At 51.1% G+C, this 19,141-nt stretch overlaps 1 protein-coding gene across 1 annotated transcript in view; it reads right to left on the bottom strand.

Moving 5' to 3' along the window:
* Positions 1 to 19,141, bottom strand: part of NOS1 (nitric oxide synthase 1) — an 86,869-nt gene that overhangs the window by 49,544 nt on the left and 18,184 nt on the right. Inside the window, exons 2-4 of the mRNA XM_049788893.1 lie at positions 12,397 to 13,449; positions 8,046 to 8,172; positions 1 to 21 (exon numbers count right to left, since the gene is read on the bottom strand). The exon at positions 1 to 21 is cut by the window's left edge and continues 108 nt beyond it. Coding sequence (XP_049644850.1) covers positions 1 to 21; positions 8,046 to 8,172; positions 12,397 to 13,142 — 894 coding nt within the window. The 5' untranslated portion in view covers positions 13,143 to 13,449. The remainder of the gene's footprint in view (positions 22 to 8,045; positions 8,173 to 12,396; positions 13,450 to 19,141) is intronic.

Here is a 19,141-nt window from a genome sequence, read left to right as displayed (position 1 = left end):
CTGCTTCCCAGAGGCAGGGGGCTGGAGAAGGAGAGAAAGAAGAGGTGGCACAGGAGAATATTCCCCACTGCCTTGAGACAATGCATCCTTTATTTCCCATCTCTCCTCACATGCCTGTTGCCTGTTGAACTGTTCAGAGAAGGGTCCCATGGTTCAGCTGAGCCCAGACAAGGTTTCCTCTCTATATGAGAGAGAAGGAGCTGGGCCAGAGTCTTAGAAATAGGAGTTAGAGGTGGCTTCTCTGGGGTCGAGCTTGGATGTGACCCAGGATATGTTCGTTGAATAAATAACCAACTGGAAGGACACTTCCTGTGGTTGCCCCCAACACACCCTTTCCCGAAAGCCCTGGGAAAACACAGACCTGTTTTTTGCAGCCTTCAGAAGGCTACATGCAGCATGCACTCCCTGTGTTCCCAGGGTCTGCCTCCCAGCACTTTGGGTACGTCTGTGCTGGGATTCTGGCATGGGCACCCTTGGTTTTCACCTCTCTGAATAGGTGGTATAGAAGGGAAGGCCAGGCTGCCTGTTCCAAGCTGTTGAGGCTGCAGGGTTGAGTTTGGGCTTTGGTGCCCCTGGCCCGACCAGCCTGGCTGCCTGAGAGGCCTTGAGAAGTGCCACAGAGGCTTCAGGCAGCCAGAAGCTTTGATGTTTTAATTACCGAACAAAAGATGAGATGACTCAGGGGACACAAATGGGGACACAAATGGCTCCATCCACCCCTATTGGATTTGGGGGATACAAAAATGGGAAGAAATGATCCCATAGCTTGGGTGGAGGCAGTGGGGTGGGGGGTTAGCTGCCATGCAGGCAGATCTGTCCCGATTTCATCCTCCTGCTCTCTGGCCCCTTGAACAGGCACAGTGGAGCATCTGGGCCTTGCAGAGGTCTCTGCTCATACCCCATAGTTGGAGAAGCCACTGACTACAGCCACATGGGAGAGTGGCTGGCCCGCTTTTGCCGGACCTAGGAGTAGGAAAGGGAGTTTCACCTGGAGCTCAGGGGATGACACGAGAACCCAAGGGATTCCAATGTTAGTGTCAATGAATGAAATTTTATTGGAATCAGGCCCGATCCTTGGTGTCTGTGCTGTCTGGCTGCTGTGGCGAACAACAGAGGGAACAGGGGCAGAGACCAAGGCTAGATGGGTCCTCAAACCCAAAGGATTTTCGATTTTCTCTCCTCTTTTACAGGAAAAGTGTGCAGATTTGACCAGCTAAAGGATACAATCCCTGGGGGGGAAATTCAGCTATTTTAATTTTATTATATTAATATATAATATGTTATATATTCATAATTATATTTTGATAATATTATTAAAAGGAATCAAACTAAAATTAATTTTATTTTAAACATTAAATATTAAAATAAATTTTATTAGATCTTTTAAAATATTTATTAAATATTAATTGTATTAAATAATATCTAATTTTTACGAAATATCAAACAATTTCATTAAATATATATTGTTTAATAAAATTTCTTAAATCCGTAATTAATATTTTAAGATATTAAATATAAGTTATCATCGGATATTTACAATTAATTAATACTATTGATAAATTATTTATAACTGATTAATAAATACAACATCAACATACTAATAACATAATAAATATTAAACCATATTAATTTATTATTAAATATTATTGCTTTTATTATTGATAAATAAAATCAAAATAATTAAAATGGATTACAAATAAAATAAATATACTTATATATTATATATAATTACCTATAGTTACAACTATATATAAATATATACTTATTTTATTTTATTTATGATTCCATCAAGCATCAATTATTAGAGTGCTTTCCAGATCTTTCTGGACAACAGCACCCACTTGGTCCTGCTCAGCCTACCTCTTAGCCTTGTCATGCTTTCCTGTTTTTTAAAAGCCTGGATTGACTCCTGCAGCTACCAAAAAGAATTGGCATGCGAGAACGTGTATTTCTATGTAATATGTACGTGTAAAGGGAGGGACTTTGCTACCTTTCCACTGTTCACTCTGCTGCGTGCCCAGCCCCTCGAAGGCACACAGTTCACCACCGACAATCACTGAAGTTTCTCTGGACTGAATTGTATCCCTCCAAACTCCATCTTGAAACCCTCATTGCCAATAGGACTTTTTGGAGATGGGGTGTGGCCAAAGCCTTGAAGGCTGGGGTGCCTTCTGACAGTCTGGTGGCTTCATAAGAGGCAGTGGCACCTCTTATGAAGCCACAGGAAAATCCAGGAGGAAGGAGGCAGCGAAAAGACCCATGAGTAGGGAGACGCCTTGCCCGGACCAGACCAAATGCCTCCCCACCCTCTGACACTGCTGATCTCCAGAGCTGTGAGGAAGGAAGGACACTGCTGGCCATAGCTCATGCAAGGATTTCAGAGCTGGGGTTTCTTCGATGGGACACCAAAGATAGGAGAGAGGGAGAACTCCGGAAATTGTGTGTGTGTGTGTGTGTGTGTGTGTGTGTGTGTGTGTGTGTGTGTGATGCCTTATCAGAGTTGAATCCTGGTGACTGTAAGGACCATAGGAGGGAGAGGGAGAGAGAGAGAGAGTCCAGGAAGGGGCCATGTGCAGACAGATGGAGAAACAAGAATAGAGGGTGGGGGGTGTTACTGTATAGAGAGCATGAGGGGAGGGGCTGCCAGATGCAGATTGGGGAGACCCTTAGAAGTGAGAGGTAATTCAGGGGAGTCAGAGCCAATGCTGATGAGGAGGAAGGTGGCTTGAGGTCAGAGTGTGGGAGGACAAAAACTTCCTGGTAGAAAGTGGGAGGTAGTAATGGGAAGTAGGTAGTGAAGGGAAGTGGGTAGTGACAGGACATGGGTAATGATGGGAAGTGGGTACTGAGGGTAGTGGGTAGAGATGAGGTGAGCAGGGGTATAAGATGGGAAGGGGATCCCTGAAGAAGGCTTTAATATTGCTCTGGCACTAACTTGAGCCAGAGTAGATTCATATGACATCCTGACAACGAGGACACAGCAACAACTTGATCTAAAGGCAGGTGGCCCTATCTCACCACTTAATGGTGAGATGAAATCAGAAGATTTCCTAGGATCTGTGCAAAAAGTAAGATCAAAAGTCCAACTACAACAACTGCCACTGAGCAGAACTTTTCCTGGGACTATAAAGAAAGACCTTGGGGTTTGACAACTAACATGTCCAGAGTCTGTAGCTGGTCTTATGACAGTATGCTTCAAGGGTGTAGATATCATCTCTTAGGCCAAGGAAATTTTTTTCTAATTTCCCCAACATTTACTGTGCCTATTAAAACAAAACAAAACAAAATACTTGCCACATCTGCCCCCGCTTTTTCTTTTTTCTTTCTTTTCTCCCAAATTTTATATATATATTGTTTTGTTTTGTTTTTCGGGCCACACCCGTTTGATGCTCAGGGGTTATTCCTGGCTAAGCGCTCAGAAATTGCCCCTGGCTTGGGGGGACCATATGGGACACAGTCCTTTCTTGGCTAGCACTTGCAAGGCAGACACCTTACCTCTAGTGCCACCTCGCTGGCCTCATATATTTATAGCTTCTAGATAGGGGCCCATGCCTTTTTTTTTTTTTTACAGAACCATAGAACATGAATCATCTGGTTCTGCATCTCATTTATACATCTCCCTACAAACTGAGAAAAGAAAAAAAAAAAAGAATGGAACCTAGGGACCCAAACTATCTCAGGAGCATAAAGTGGAAATAAAAAATGGTCAGTTCTAAATACCAAACCAATGTCAATGACAGTAAATCAAGAAACCCAAACTGTAACAAATATGCACAAAATGGACCTGTTTCACTAGCAGTCCAGGGGGCTAAGGGTGGAGGTCTGGGATGCATGCTGGGAACTATGGCGGAGGGAGGTCAACACTGGTGGTGGGAATGGCCCTAATTCACTGTCACTATGTAACTGAAATACAACTTTGAAAAACTTGTAAAAAATAAAAAAATAAATAAAAATTAAAAATAAAGAAGGGAAGGGGAGAATAACACACTAGCTCTCAGAAGGTAGAACTAAAGAGGTCAAACACCAGTCCTGTCCTGTGAAGGTGCTGGCTCCCCCCACCCCCTGCACCCACTTCTTGCATCTGTGCAAATAGCACAAGCTCTTGGAAGCAGGGATGAACCTCCCAGGGACCTGGCACCTCCCAGGACCTGCTGTCTGTTGGTCCAGTCCCCCCAGTAGAGCTAAGACTCCTCTGTGTTTCCCTGCACAAAGCTGAACTCTTGCTCACACTCCCTGCAGAGTTTCTGCCAGGAGCATCTACATGGGGACCTGCCTCTGCCTGCAGTCCTAGGGGGTTCTGTCCCAGCCAGTGGGGTTCCTCTCTGTGGGGTGCCCAGGTCAGCATAAGCTGGCGATGAGGAGCTTGGTAGCTGCATCCTCATCATTGATCTGTGATCTGTGGCCCCAGGCTAACAGCCAGCAGGGGCAGGATCATCACTTAGGCAAATTAATGGGCCAAGCTTGAGGCGTGAGGAAGGTTTCCTTGAGGTGTTTTCAAAGGGGGATTCCCACAGAGATTCTCTCTGCCCAATAACTAGAAGAAACTCACAGAAGCTTGAATTCCCTCCTTGCTTCTGTTTTTTTTTTCCCCCTACTGACCTGCACAAGTCCCTGGTCTGAAGTAGGTGACTGAGGGAGAGGATATTGCAGTCAACTCATCAAGCCTGGGAGGCACAGATGATGGGGGACACAGATGAAGGCCTTAAGGGGGGGGGCATCCTTGTGTTACATCAGGGATACCTTCTCCAAACATGTCTGGTTCCAAAGAGCAAAAATGATTCCACTCTACTTCTACTTGGTGCCATATCTGGCCTTACCCAAGCAATTCTGAGCAGGATAAATTGATAAGAATCACGCCAAAGTTATTTATTTGTCTTTGAGCCTTGCCCAGCAGCACTCAGGGGTTACTCCTGGCTCTGCACTCAGGAATCACTCTTGGTAGGTTTGGGGACCACATGGGGTGCTGGGCATTGAAGGTGCCACATGTGCCGTGTGCAAAGCAAATACCCTACCTGTTGTGCTAATGCACTGGCTCCTAATGTCATTTCTTAAGGGCAAGAGCAATGGTTCAAGGGGTTGGGGTACGGTCATGCGTATGGGAAAACCTTGAACTTGGCCAGGAAATGCCCTCGAACACCACTTGGGGAGTAGCCCTGAAGCACCGTGGGACTTGACCCTAAAAGCCAAAATCAAGGAAATCAGTGCTTGAAGTCCTTCTGATCTGCCCTCGTTGTCCTGCACAAGATTGTGGGGTGTGTTTGATTAGAAGCGTTAACTTGCTAACTGTCCATTGTATCTTACACTCTAGGTGACTCAGGGGTCCCCTTCCTGCCTTCCAACATCTCTCAGTCCTTTAGATACTGGGATGAGAACAGAATTCTGGAGCCTTGATTGAATTCAGCATTGCCCTCAGATGAGGATGGAGATTTTGTGGCACGAATGAGCAGGCAGAGGGTGGCACCAGCTCCCAAGGCAGTGTGGACAGCTTTCCTTGAGAAAGTCACTCCTTTTTAAAACAAACATGAGCAAAATGTGTGGAAATTCCAGCAAGGCTGGACAAAAACACTCGCCCATTCAGGGGTCACTTCCTGGTTCCACCCTGGCTCCACCCACCTAAGGCAGGAGGCCACGGAGCCCCAACTCCTGGGAGTTGGGGGGAGGCATAGACTCCCTCTAGGGGCTGCCCCAGGAGCATTGGAGACCTGAAGTCTAACTGACCATGAGCCAGGTTGCAGCCAAGGAGACCAAGGAGAGATTTGATTCTCCATCTGGGAATCTGGGGACCCCTCCCATAGAGAGAAACTGATTTCAACAAATTTCTCAAGGACTTAGATAGAGACTGGGTGGGGGAAACCATCGCTGACAAACACCCTAATGGTTTTCAAGGTATCAGAGGGACCAGCCAGGTGTTGGGAGGCTGTCAGCGGCCTTCCCATCCCGTGTCATCCTGTAGTTCAGACACACCCCATTCTGGGGCACGCTACAGCCCAGCACCTCCTAGACACACCCACATTGTGATATGGAGGGACAAGATTGCACATCTACCACCCAGAGGGGTAACTGCCAGGCAGAGAGGCAGGTTTCAGCTCTGGAACACCACTAGGATGGCCCTCCATGGGTGGAGACCAACTGAGGCTACTCATGATTCCTGGGGAGCTGTAGGTCCCCAGAGAAGAAATCCAGCCCATGTGGACCTGCCTATGTCCCTCTCTGCTGGGGCACTGGTCCTTGGGGTCTACAACTCCTGCTGCCCCTCCCTGGGGTCGAGTCTCTCACAAGGTCAATCCCACCACTTTCAAAAACACCAAAATGTGGGTTACTATTGGGGTGAGGAGCACAGGGGTACAGGGGATCTGGCTTTGAACAGGTAGTAGGCCATGCACAGCATGGTAGTGGATATCCAGGCTTTGGGGGGGAGGGTCCTGGTGGAAAGCACAGGGCTGTGTTTAGAGTCAGGGTGCTGGGCATCAGCACCCCCAGAACGGGGTCTCTGCCCCTTCCCGCAGTTTCTCAGAGGAAGCTCAGACCACAGAGCAGAGATCACCTCACAGAACACAGGGCAGATTCTTTTCTATGTGTCAAGGCTGAGAGGATGATGGACCTTAATTGTAAGGGTGGGGTGGGCGATAGGGAGTGGTGGGGACTAGGGGGAAGCTCAGCTCTTTCATTGGGGAGGAAGCTCAGTGGGCTGGAGCACATCCTTTGCATGTAGGGGGGTCTCTGTTCAATCATCAGTGCCATCAGCTCCCCCAGAAACCCCTGAGCACTGCAGGGTGTGGCCCTAAAACCAAAAATGGAAAGCCCAAAATCTGTGTCCAGCTGGTGGAGCTCTGTATGGCCCCAAAGAAGAACTCAGATTACCTGGCTACAAGAGAAGAACAAAGGAGACGAGGAAGCAAAGAGGGGACAGAAAGTTGCATGTTCAACGTGTGGAAAAAATAGCCTACAGCACGAGGGTATGTCCTTGCCTGTTTCTGCCTGAAACATGGCAGGAACGAGTGTTGAGACCATGAACCTTGTCTACTCTGGAAAAAAAAAACCTTTTTCTGTGTTCCTCCCATGCTTTTCACCACCTGAATAACATTATTCGTATTTGTTTATTTTTGCACACTTTGTGGCGCTCAGGGTTACTCCTGGTGCTGCATTTAGAAATTACTCCTGGCAGACTTGGGGGACCATATGGGATGCCTGGGGTCAAACCTGGGTTGGAGGGCCCGGAGAGATAGCACAGTGGTGTTTGCCTTGCAAGCAGCCAATCCAGGACCTAAGGTGGTTGGTTCAAATCCCGATGTCCCATATGGTCCCCCGTGCCTGCCAGGAGCTATTTCTGAGCAGACAGCCAGGAGTAACCCCTGAGCACTGCAGGGTGTGGCCCAAAAACCAAAAACCAAAACAAACAAACAAAAAAAAAACCTGGGTTGGCCAAGTGCAAAGCAAATGCCCTAGCACTGTGTTATCCCTCTGGCCCTGAAGAACATTCTTTTTCTTTTTCTTTTTTTTTTTGGGCCACACCCAGTGACACTCAGAGGTTACTACTGGCTATGCACTCAGAAATTGCTCCTAGCTTGTGGGACCATATGGGACACTGGGGAATTGAACCGTGGTTCGTTCTAGTCTAGCACACGCAAGGCAAATGCCTTACGCCCTGCACCACTGCTCTGGCCCTGATTAACATTTTTTTTTTTTTGGTTTTTGGGCCACACCCGGTGATGCTCAGGGGTTACTCCTGGCTGTCTGCTCAGAAATAGCTCCTGGCAGGCACGAGGGACCATATGGGACACTGGGATTCGAACCAACCACCTTTGGTCCTGGATCGGCTGCTTGCAAGGCAAACGCCGCTGTGCTATCTCTCTGGGCCCTGATTAACATTCTTGACAGAGACAGAATTCTGTTTCATGAACGTGCAAGTAGGCTCACGGCCTAGCCTGACACATCAGCCTGGCCCTAAGGGGAAGAGAGAAAGATGGGGGAGAGAGAGAGAGAGAGAGAGAGAGAGAGAGAGAGAGAGAGAGAGAGAGAGAGAGAGAGAGAGAGACTCCACGTACCTGATCCTTCTCCGAATAGGGGTTGTTGAGGACCATGGGTGCACTGTCCTTCCCCCAGAGGTCATTGAGGACTCGGTCGTTGTCCATGCTGAGGGACAGCAGCCTTCGGCCCTTGCCATCTAGGTCTCTGTGAGGCAAAGCAAGATGAGTGAGGCTGGAGGCTCAGGCAAGAAGTGTCCCCAGAACAGATTAACTCCCCACATCACACTCATCCAGAGACTTTGTGGGACCCCCACAAGTAGGCAAGCTGGAGGCTGATTTCATGGGCTTGGGCCCTGAGAATTGATGAGTACCTTTCTCATGAGCATTGCGTTGGAAGGGCTTGGGCACTTTCCTCATCCCATTTCACAGGCCACAGGACTTGTCTTCTAGAACCAATTTCCACCTGAGCCATGTGGGGCTCATCAGACCAAATTATGGTTGTTGTAGATCGGGAGAAGGGGGCGAGAAGTGAGTTTTCCAGATGGGGCAGAATTGAACCTTGAGCAAGAGATGCGTTGGATGGCCCAGGATACAGGAGAGAGATCCCGAGAAATGAGAGGAAGCAGGCCGGGAGCAGCATCCGTGTTCCTAGGAGCTTTGACGAGTTAGGCAGGTCCTGACCAAATGCCACTCCTTTTTTTGGGGGGTGGGTGTCACACTCGACAACGCTCAGGGGTTACTCTGGGCTCTATGCTCAGAAATCGCTCCTGGCAGGCTCGGGGGACCATATGGGATGCTGGGATTCGAACTACCATCCTTCTGCGTCTAAGGCAAAAACGCCTTACCACTGTGCTATCTCTCCAGCCCCATGCCACTCCTTCTTGCCACGCTCCCAGGTGGCCACATATGTTCAGATCCACTTCACAGAGGGTTAGAATAGGGCAGACCTCAGCCAAACAAGGCCCATGCTTTCCAGCCCCGTCAGTCCTTTCTGGAGGATCTTACAGCATCACCTCAGATTGGCACCGTGAACCCCAAACTACCATTCTCAAGACCTTTGCCTTCACTTTCCCAGCCCAGCCTCCAATGTGCATGGTTCCAAGATTCCTGGCTGGAGCAAAGTTCTTTTTTTTTTTCTCGAGGAGCAAGAAGAGAGGCAAAAGGCTCAGTCTGGCACCTCCAAACCTGCAGATGGCCCTCACCAGGGCTTGCCAGCCCAAGCAGCTCATGCAGGACCTGACCCCATGGAAGCCCCATGATGTGTGACCAGGGCCACCCATTGACCAGAGCCCAAGGCGAGGCCACAGGGAGCAGCTGGCTGTGGCAGATACCATGACCTACTGCCTGACTTGCCACCCACCTGGGCATGGAGACCCAGCGCTTAGGGCTGCAGGAGGAGGGTGATGTGGACAGGGGGTCGTGGGCTTGTGAAGAGAAACCACGCTAGAGCACTGGGAATTCCTAGGATACAGCAGAAATTCTAGCTCAGAGACCCCTGTACTAACATTACTGAACTTTGGGGGCGCTCTAAGTCTACTGTATGGAGAGTCCTGGTGGGAGAAGGGCTGAATTTGGATGTGGGGTTCCTGGAGAGCCCAGGCCACCCCCTTTCTGGCTGCCCTGAGCATGTGCACAAGTGTGTAGATGTATACAGATATATGTCTGATTACATACATGCAGATATGTGCTGTATATTGAGCAAGGCTGAAAATCAGTTTACTCCTGGCTCTGTGCTTAGGAATCACTCCTGGTAGACTCATGGAACCATATGGGATGCCAGGAACCAAACCCATGTGCTGTGTGACTTATGCCCAATGGCCTCACCTCTCTGGATCTCTGACCCATTCTCTGCCATCAGTGTCCTACTTGGGAGCCGGATTCATACCCGGAGGGAAGCTGTCTGCACTGCATTCGGGGTCAGGTGAACCGGCCGTGCCAGATGGCTGCTGGCCCGGGCACCTTGGCCTCTTTAGAAGTGCCCGCCAGGGCAGGAAGCCCAAAAGCCTGCATTGCCGGCCACTGGGTATTTTAAAGTGATCGCTCCAGAGAATGGAGGGACTGAATGGAGGGACTGCAAGCCTCATGGCCACTGCCTCCTCGGGGTGCAGGGCACCTCTCTCTGTTTCAACAAACAGGGGGCCTCCAGACAACCAGAGTAGGGGTGCCCCTGAGAGAGGATGGGGGCAGCAAAGTCTGTACCCAAGAGGAGAGAGGGAAGGAAGGGAGGATGGGCTAGGCCAATGATGCTGATCGCCAAAGCTGAGACTGTGAGGGGAACCTAGATGGGACCTGCATGGGAACAAGTGCACAGGGTGACCCCACCTGCCTGGTTCAGCAGAAGAGCCTGGACTGGGCTCTAACTTTCTGGCCGAGACCCTGATTCTTTATTTTAATTTAATTTAATTATATTTTTTGTTTTTGGGCCACACCCTGTGGTGCTTAGGGGTTACTCCTGGCTTTGTGCTCAGAAATAGCACCTGGCATGCTTGGAGGACCATATGGGATGCCGAGGATCAAACTCAGGTCGGTCTGGGGTCACCTACATGCGAGGCAAATGCTCTTCCACTGTGCTATCGCTCCAGCCCCAATTTAATTAATTAATTAATTAATTTGTTTTTGGGCCACACCCGGCAGCACTCAGGGATTACTCCTGGCTCTATGCTCAGAAATTGCTCCTGGCCTGGTCGCTCCTGGCATAGTTGGGGGACCACATGGGATGTTGAGAATCGAACCTGGGCTGGTCGGCCATGTACAAGGCAAACACTCTCCCTGCTTTGCTATCGATGATTTGAGATACTGATTCTTATTAGAATCTATCCCAGCACCTTAGGGGGTATCCTGGCACTTCGGGGACCATGCTGGTAGTGGAAACAGCAAAAGTGGGAGAGGAGTGATATCTGGGGGTCCTGATGCACCAGGGCAGACTGACCATGGGGGCCTCAGTGGATTTGATACAGAGACTTGGCTTCCAACCCATGGGTGCGGCCCAACCCGACTCTGCAGTAGACATGTGCTTTTAGCACTGACGGCATGTTCCAAGCCTCAGAGGGCTTGGAGCCAGAGTTATAGCATAGCAATAGGGTGGTTTGCCTAGCACCTGGCCGACTCGGGATAGCCCAGGTTTAATCCCAGACATCTCATATGACCCCCTAAATTTGCCAGGAGTGATTTCTGAGCACAGAGCCAGGAGTAACCCCTGAGCACTGCCAGGTATGGCCCTAAAACAAAGAAAAGTCAGATCCAGTGCTCAAGGCTTTGGGGTTCAGTGAACACAGGACATCAGCCCCATCTCTGCCCCTTGATTCCCAGGAGGTGCTAATGAGGATTAGGGTGTGCCTTTAGGATCTGCGGGCATGAAGAAGCCAAGCTCGGGCACTGCCAGAGTGACAAGAGCCCAGGGAGCTGGCTCGAAGGGCCGGAGCCTTGAGTTTGATCCCTGGTATCTCATGGTCTTCTGGGCACTGCTGATGGGGTCCCAAAAAGGAAGTAAACAACCTCGCCAAAGAAACAAGAGCATGAGAATGACAATTGATTCTGAATTCTATGAGTGCGTCCAGCCCCTAAGTGAGCCCTTGGGAGTCTCCTGGGAGAGGCTATTGCCAGTCTGAGGTCCACTGGGTAAGACTGATTTGTCTACACCAGCAGTAGCCCCAGGACCATCGTCTGCAGGCAGCAGAGCAGAGGAGCTGCCCACGGCTCCCACTGGCCCCGCTGCTGGCTTCTCCCCACAACCATGCACCACAGCTGTCTTGCTCACAGAGTCATAAGATGCCAGCATGGTACACAGAACTGGTACCTGGGACATTTATCTCCATGTCTCAGCTTCCCATAACTGGACAAGGCAAAGATTGCGGGGAGCCGTGACCAGCTCTCTCCTGACTTTCCAACCCTGTTTGAGTGTCCCCTGGGCATCCTCACTCTCCTCACTTGGGACAATTACAACACACAGGTCCCCTCTGCCCAGTTCTCAAGGATTCCAGGGGGAAGAGCCCCATGTGGGTAGATCCTACATGACCCAGGGACACCCACAGACTGCTATGCCGTCCTGCTCAGCGTGATCTCAGTCATGCTTATGGTACTTATGTTTATGCTTATGGTCATGCCGGGCCGGGATGGGGCTTGGGCCATGGCAAGGCAAGGCTTTTCCACTCAGGGAATTCATCTGGCCTGGCCACACCATAGAATGTAGGGACACTAACGGTGCTTGGGGCCACCGGTCACTTACACACTAATTCTCCCACACACTAACACGCACACACTTACATTAATGCACACACATTCACATCTGAACACACACATTCACATATGAATCGACTCACACCCACACTCAGACATATTCACTAACACATACACACACAATCACATATACACACACACATACTCACACACTAATGTAGTCATAGAGTAACACACATTCGCTTCTACTTACCTGTCCACCTGCACCTCCGCATCTCTGGTCTCTGCGCCGGCAGGGCCCCCTCGGTGGCTGTCCCTGTCTGTGCTGCCCAGAAGGCTCAGCACGGGCAGAATCTCAGTGAGCAGCTCATTGTCCTCCCGGTCATCCTGGGAGCCCACCCTGGCCCCGGCCTGGGCAGGGTCCTGTCCTGGGGGCCCAGCCATGCCGTTGGCGTGGGGCAGGGTGCCGGCTGCCTGTCTGTTGTCCGGGGCAAGAGGTGGCTCCTTAGCCCCATCCTCCAGCAGTGGCCGCTCGGTACCGGCCAAGGGTGGAGAGGACAGATCGACGGCTGCAGGGGCTGGGCCCAGGGGCCTGGTCACTCGGATGGTCTTGGGGGTCCCGTCACCGGTGAAGGTGGTCTCCAGGTGCGTAGTAAAGCCCTCAGGGCCCCTCAGGATGAGGACTACATGGGTCTCTGAGGCGATGCCCCTGAGGACCTCCAGGGCGCTGTCATAGCTCAGGTCTACCAATGGCTGCCCGTTGGCGGCTAGGATGATGTCCCCGGCCTGGATGAGGCCACTCTGCTCGGCAGCACCCCCACGGATCAGGTCCGAGATGATCACGGGGGGCTTGTTCACCCTCTCCTTCACCAAGAAGCCCAGGCCCCCCACCTTGCGCTTGAAGAGACGGACGGAAATGACATTAGGCTGGATCTGCTGGACGCTGAGTGTGTGACTCTCCATGGTGTCTGGGGCCTGAGTGGGGACTCTCCCTTGCATGCAGCTGCTTTGGGCAGAGACAAGGTGCTGGAGCCTGGAGCCTGTCAACGCTGGGGTTTCTGCCTCTGACGTCCCTCCGCCAGCGTTGTCACCGCCTCACAGTCTTGGGGACATTGGGGCCATGACATCCGGTGTCTGCCTCGCCCTGGCTCTCCAAGGAAGTGCTGCTGGATTGGGCCGTGTGCAGGGGGAGGCGACTGGGAGAAGCGTCTGTGGAGGTGGGGGATGTCTAGTAGGGTTTGGGGAGACACATGTTAGAGGTGGGTGCCGGCCCGTGAGACATAGATTTGTTTCAAGGCTCCTGGAGCTGCAAAGGGGAGATAGGGAGGGAGAGAATGTCAAAGGTCAGAGAAACCGAGGGTGCCCACCACCGATTGCACCCCTAGAAGGGGAAACCTCGGAGCTGAACCTTAACATTTTGGGGCTCTATGGCCAACCCTGGAAGGATGCCTCCTAGGGATCTGTGAAGCCACAGTGTGTTCACCCTCCCAGTCTTCCAGGGTCTGCAAAACTCTAAAATCACAAGCAAGAATCAGGCCTCCCCCTTGTGTCTGCCTGCCCCTATCCCCTGCAGGGGTCCTCAAACTTTTTAAACAGGGGGCCAGTTCATTGTCCCTCAGACCATTGGAGGGTCTGACTATAGTGAAAACAAAACTTATGAACGAATTCTTATGCACACTGCATATATCTTATTTTGCAATGAAGAAACAAAACAGACACAAATACAATATGTGGCCCGCGGGCCATAGTTTGAGGACCACTGCTAGAGCATGACATCCTATTCCATGGTACTACCAGCATTGACACACACCGGCCTCTGACATGCTTCTAAGGATTCATTGTTCCAGGCCCAATTCAGGACCTGCCAAGCCACACTACACCCCCGCCCCCAGAGCAGCTGCCATGTGCACCCCTCAGGTGAAGCCCATTAGGGCTGCAGAACATGGTGGGGCCACAGCCAGTCTCTCACTCTCCAAGTGAGAGGCCCTGAAACCCCAAGCCAAGCAGAAGCACAGAGAACATTTCCATGAGCATCCCTGGAACAGAGACAAGTCCCGCGACAGAACACGGACTGCGGGCATGGACCCCGAATGCGTGATCACAATGGGTTGTTTTTCTCTCTAAGCCACGGAGCAACCATCCCAGAGAGAAGGGAGACGTCGAGGAGACTCAGATACCTGTGGGGGCCACAGGGGTGTAGGGAGGCCACACGCAGAGCCATGGATTCTTGGGCACCATCTTCGGACCAGTAGCCCAGACAGGCAGCGTCTTCCCATGGCTGGGAGAAGTGACCAGACCCGTGTCAGGTCTCAGCTAGGCCTCATGGAAGTCATATGACTTCTTGGTCTGCCTGAGAACTGGGCAAGAGTCCTTAGGGCAAGGCGAAGGAGGGTTGGAACTCAGATCAGGATCATTCCAGCCTCATTTCAGCATCACTCTTGTTCCCCACTCCGATGGCTCCCCCAGGCTTGGGGAAAGAGCAAATGTTGAGGTTGCACTTTGCCCACCAAGGCTCGACCTCTGGGGCGGTGCTGACAATATACCCTCTGTTTGCGCTGGGGCAAGGCTGGGGGTGGATGGGCGGGGCTGCAGAGAACCCCCACCCTCATACCCAGCTCTAGCCCTGTCCTGCTCCCCCTACTTTCCTGCCAGCATCTCCAGCAGGAGCTGGGCCTCCTCCCCGCTGCTGTTGTTAACAAAGTGATGCTCACAGCCTCCTACCCTGTGAACGACTTCCTGGGGTCACGCTGGGGGCTGCTGCAGCTGTCAAGCTCCTCTCGCCTTTGAGAGCAAGAGGTGGGTGCAGACACGCCCCCCACCCCAAGGATCCCCTCCAGGCTCCCCACTCTGCCGTGTGCCTTACGTAACTGTGCCAGCCCCTCTTTTTGTGTGGGCGCGGGAATAATGAATCTCAGGGCCCAGCCCCGGCTGCCTCCTCCATCTGGGATTGCTGTGTGTGTGTGTGTGTGTGTGTGTGTGTGTGTGTGTGTGTGTGTGTGTGTGTGTGTAGGCATGTGTGTCTCTCTGCGTGTACTTGTGTGTGTATTTCTCTTTGTCCACTCTGTCTCTCACTGAGCCGCTTCCCTGATATGGTGTTGTGTGTATCCTGAACGGCAAAGGGTTCTCTGGGTATCTTGGTGCTCTGGGTTTGCATTGGACATCACTCCAAGCCACCGTGTCCCTCCTTTTGGAGAGCAGATAGAGGCTTATGTGCCCTTGGTACAGGCAGCAGGAGAGGGACCTGGAACTCAGTTCTCTAAAGGAGGGACACAGGAGGGTCCAGAGAGATAGCACAGTGGCAGGGCGTTTGCCTTGCATGCGGCTGACTGTGGAGGGACCCGGTTCAATTCCCGGCATCCCATATGGTACCCTAGCCTGCAGGGGGAGATTTCTGAGTACAGAGCCAGGAGTAACCCCTGAGCACTGCTGGGTGTGGCCCCAAATCCAATCAATCAATCAATAAAGTTAAAAAAATAAATTTCTTAAAAAAAAGACAAGACCCCTTCCAAGCTCCCTCCTACATAGCCCAGGGTATCAAGGGAAGGAGTCAGGACTTGGTTTTTAAAGCACTGGTGAAGGGGGGTGTTCTGTTTATGAGTGAAACCCATCTACAATCATGCTTGTAATTATGGTACTTAAATAAAGATTCCATAAAATAAAAGCACCAAGATGCTGGAAAGAACTGGTGGGAGAGAGAAGCAATAGTTCAACAGAGAGGGAGTTTTGCCTTGAATGCAGCAGACCCCAGGCTTGATTTCTGGCATCCCTTATGGAACCCTGAGCACCACCATGATGAATTCCTGGGCACAGAGGCAGGAGTAACCCCCGAGCCCTGCATGCAGTTGAACCCAGTTAGATCCAAAGCATCACCTCTGATTCCCCCAAGCACAGAGCTGGGAGTAAAACCTGAGCTTCTTTGAGTATGATCCACACCCAACCCAAAAAGATGCAGCAAGGCCACCCTTAGACACTGGCCCCCACAACTGGCTTCTCTCTCTCAGCTGCTTCCTAAAGTTGGGGACGGCTGGGGTTGGAGGTACTGGGATGCCACTTTGCCACCTTGGCTCTGAGCAGGAAAAGGTGACCTTTGCCTGGCAGGAACTGGAAAGAGGCTGGACCAGGTGACTATTCCAGGTGTGCTATATATAGAATCAACAGCACCCATGTGGTCAGTCAGCAAGGAGATGACCAGTATCGGGGTCGATGGCCCCATTTCATGGATAAATTGATCAGACTACTGGCTGGGGCCTAACACTCCTTTCTGCAGATGTCTGAATGTTCATGCACCTTCAGGCCACACTCATAGCCGCTGGCTGGACCCCAGATGCCCTTTCCGTCTCAAACCGCCCATTTCTGGGTGGGATCTTTCTGTCCCCAAACTCCGCTTCCTTATCTGTCCAAAGGGGTCAGTCCGGAACTACACCACCTATTCGGGTGACAGTGGGGTGCTGGGCAGTAAGCAGTGTAGATCAGGAGACACGGCTTCCTGTGTTTGTTCTAGAACAGCTAATCGCTGTGGCTTCCGGCCTTTCACTGGGCTCCAGGAGACCCAAGATACTGCCTTGCCACCTAGGAGGGAACTCGCTGCTGGTTATTACCCGATGGGCATGGCACAGGCATTGTAGGGTGCGGGCACATCCTGCCAGCCATCCCCCCAGTACCTACGGAGACACATGTCTCCTATAGCACACAGGGGTGCCAACCATGGGAATAGCTCATGGTCGTGAGCTTGGCTTATAGCTTGTCTGTTTCTAGATATGTGTGTGTGTGGTTTGCTTTGCTGTGAGCAAAGTGGCAGACTCAGGGTGAGCTGTGTGTGTGTGTGTGTGTGTGTTTGTGTACATTGCCAGGGGAAAGGCAGGAGCCAATGTAGGCCAGCGTCTGCTGCTGCCCATGACCTTGGCCCTGTCTGAGGCGCCTGTGCATTGCCAAAACTGCAGTGTGAATGGATTGAGGGTTCCCTGCATGCTCAGCTAGGCACTGAGTCTGCTCTACAGCATCTCAGCGACTCTTGACAGCAGTTGAGTGAGATGGGTGTCCCCTGGGTGACCAAGGGGTGAAAGAATTCTCCAAGTTGGCAGCCTTGGCACTCAATGCCAGCCCCAGCAGTAGCAGCAACCTTGCCCAGTGCTGTCTCTTCCTTTCCCGTCTCACCCACTATGCTAGCTTCCATACTAACTCAGACAGCGGCCATGCTTGATTCTCCTCTTTTTGCAGCAGGCAAGCCTCCCTTGGTAGCCGCCGGTAGCCAATGGCCAAGTGGGCCTCTCAGCTTGACTTATCCCCTAGCCATGCAGGGGTGATTGTGCCAGTATAAAGAGGCAGCACAGTTGTCATTAAGTCCATCTCCCCGACCCTTCAGAAAGCAAGAAACGAATAAACCCAATGTCATAGATACAGGTGATAACTATTAGGAGAGTGAAGCCCAGGGGCCAGTCACAAGCCACGAAGTGTGGCCTTGAGCTGCAGAAATCAGTGTGTCCCACGGATCTGTACCACACAGGAGACATCCATGGGATCTCTGAGAGTGGAAAGAAAACTGAACGTAAAAGGTACAAGCATTTCACTGTAAGATACTCCCATTTTAGACAGGAAGGGTTAAGCAAAGTGAGTACAGGAGTGAAACCCACTTGCTGTTTTTCAGAAGAAGGTTGTGCAGTTAACGCATGCCAGTTGTCTTGGTAGCACAGATCTGGGGTCTGCCCTGCTTCCCCCAAGTTCTCCTCTGGCCTCAATTCTGCAGCATCCGAGTTCCCGTCTGTAGAAGTGACTGTTAACCCAGTAAGTAGCAGATGCTGCTTTGTAAAGGAATCAGGAAACCAATCCAGAGGGCGAGCAAACAGCCGGCCACTTGGGGAGACTGCTGGAACCAGCTATGCCCAGGGACTGGTGTGGGAGGCGGATGCGGGTAGCAAAGAATTGTTTTCTCACCGGGGCCAGTCTGAGGCCAGCCTCCTACTGTCCTCGTGCTCCCAGCCCCTGAAACCAAACCATCTGCAGAAGGAATGAAGAGTGAAGAATCAACCTTATGAAGAATAAGGCCGAGGACTAGAACAGCAGGACACGCGACCTGAATTCTCTGACCAGAATCAGAGACTGGAACGAGAAAGGTGCAAATATGTGAATTTTTTTGCAAGGATTAATTGAGAGTATATTCTGATGTCAGTGGTTGTACCAGATAATATAAGGATAATACTGGAAATCAGAAGAACAAGGGAGATTTGTTTTGTCCCAAAGACATTTTTGGGGGTCCTGTTTGAATAGATCTTTGATCTTTATTTCAATCCCAGTGCATACTTCCTGGGAGCACTCTCAGAGAGCTTCCCGGGAACCACCCCCAGGCTGGTTCTGGGGTACAAGCATGTTAGCACAGAAGGAGCAAGAGCCCTGTTTCCTATCTTCCTCTAACCTCATTAAAACACACACACACAACACGAATTCCAAGTCTCTTAAAAACAAAACAAAATATTGCCACCCCCAACATAAACAAAAGACAGGGTTGCCCAACTGTGCTCTTAAAAAAAAAATAAAAGAAGGCAACCAAAAAAAAAAAAAAAAAAAAAAAAACCCAACAGACAGCAGCAAAACACAACCAAACCAGTGACTTCCTGGGTTCCCACCCACAGCTAATTTTCTGTCTCTTCCCAGAGGGATGAAGCAGTGCTGCCCCCACCCTGCCAGTCAGGGCGACAACCCTCCCACTTCTGCATATCAGAGGGGCGTAAGTTTGCCATTCTGTGTCTCGGGGACCCCAGAGACACACGTAGGCAATCACGGTCTCCCCAGCTGCGTGGGGGCATGGATCTCCCGGTTCTTTTTTTTTGTTTTTTGGTTTTTTTGGGCCACACCCGGCAGTGCTCAGGGGTCACTCCTGGCTGTCTGCTCAGAAATAGCTCCTGGCAGGCACGGGGGACCATAAGGGACACCAGGATTCGAACCAACCACCTTTGGTTCTGATTTGGCTGCTTGCAAGGCAAACGCCGCTGTGCTATCTCTCC

Source organism: Suncus etruscus, chromosome 15, assembly GCF_024139225.1.
Source record: "Suncus etruscus isolate mSunEtr1 chromosome 15, mSunEtr1.pri.cur, whole genome shotgun sequence".
In the NCBI taxonomy this organism is placed as follows: domain Eukaryota; kingdom Metazoa; phylum Chordata; class Mammalia; order Eulipotyphla; family Soricidae; genus Suncus; species Suncus etruscus.
This window is presented reverse-complemented; position numbering and strand designations above follow the sequence as displayed.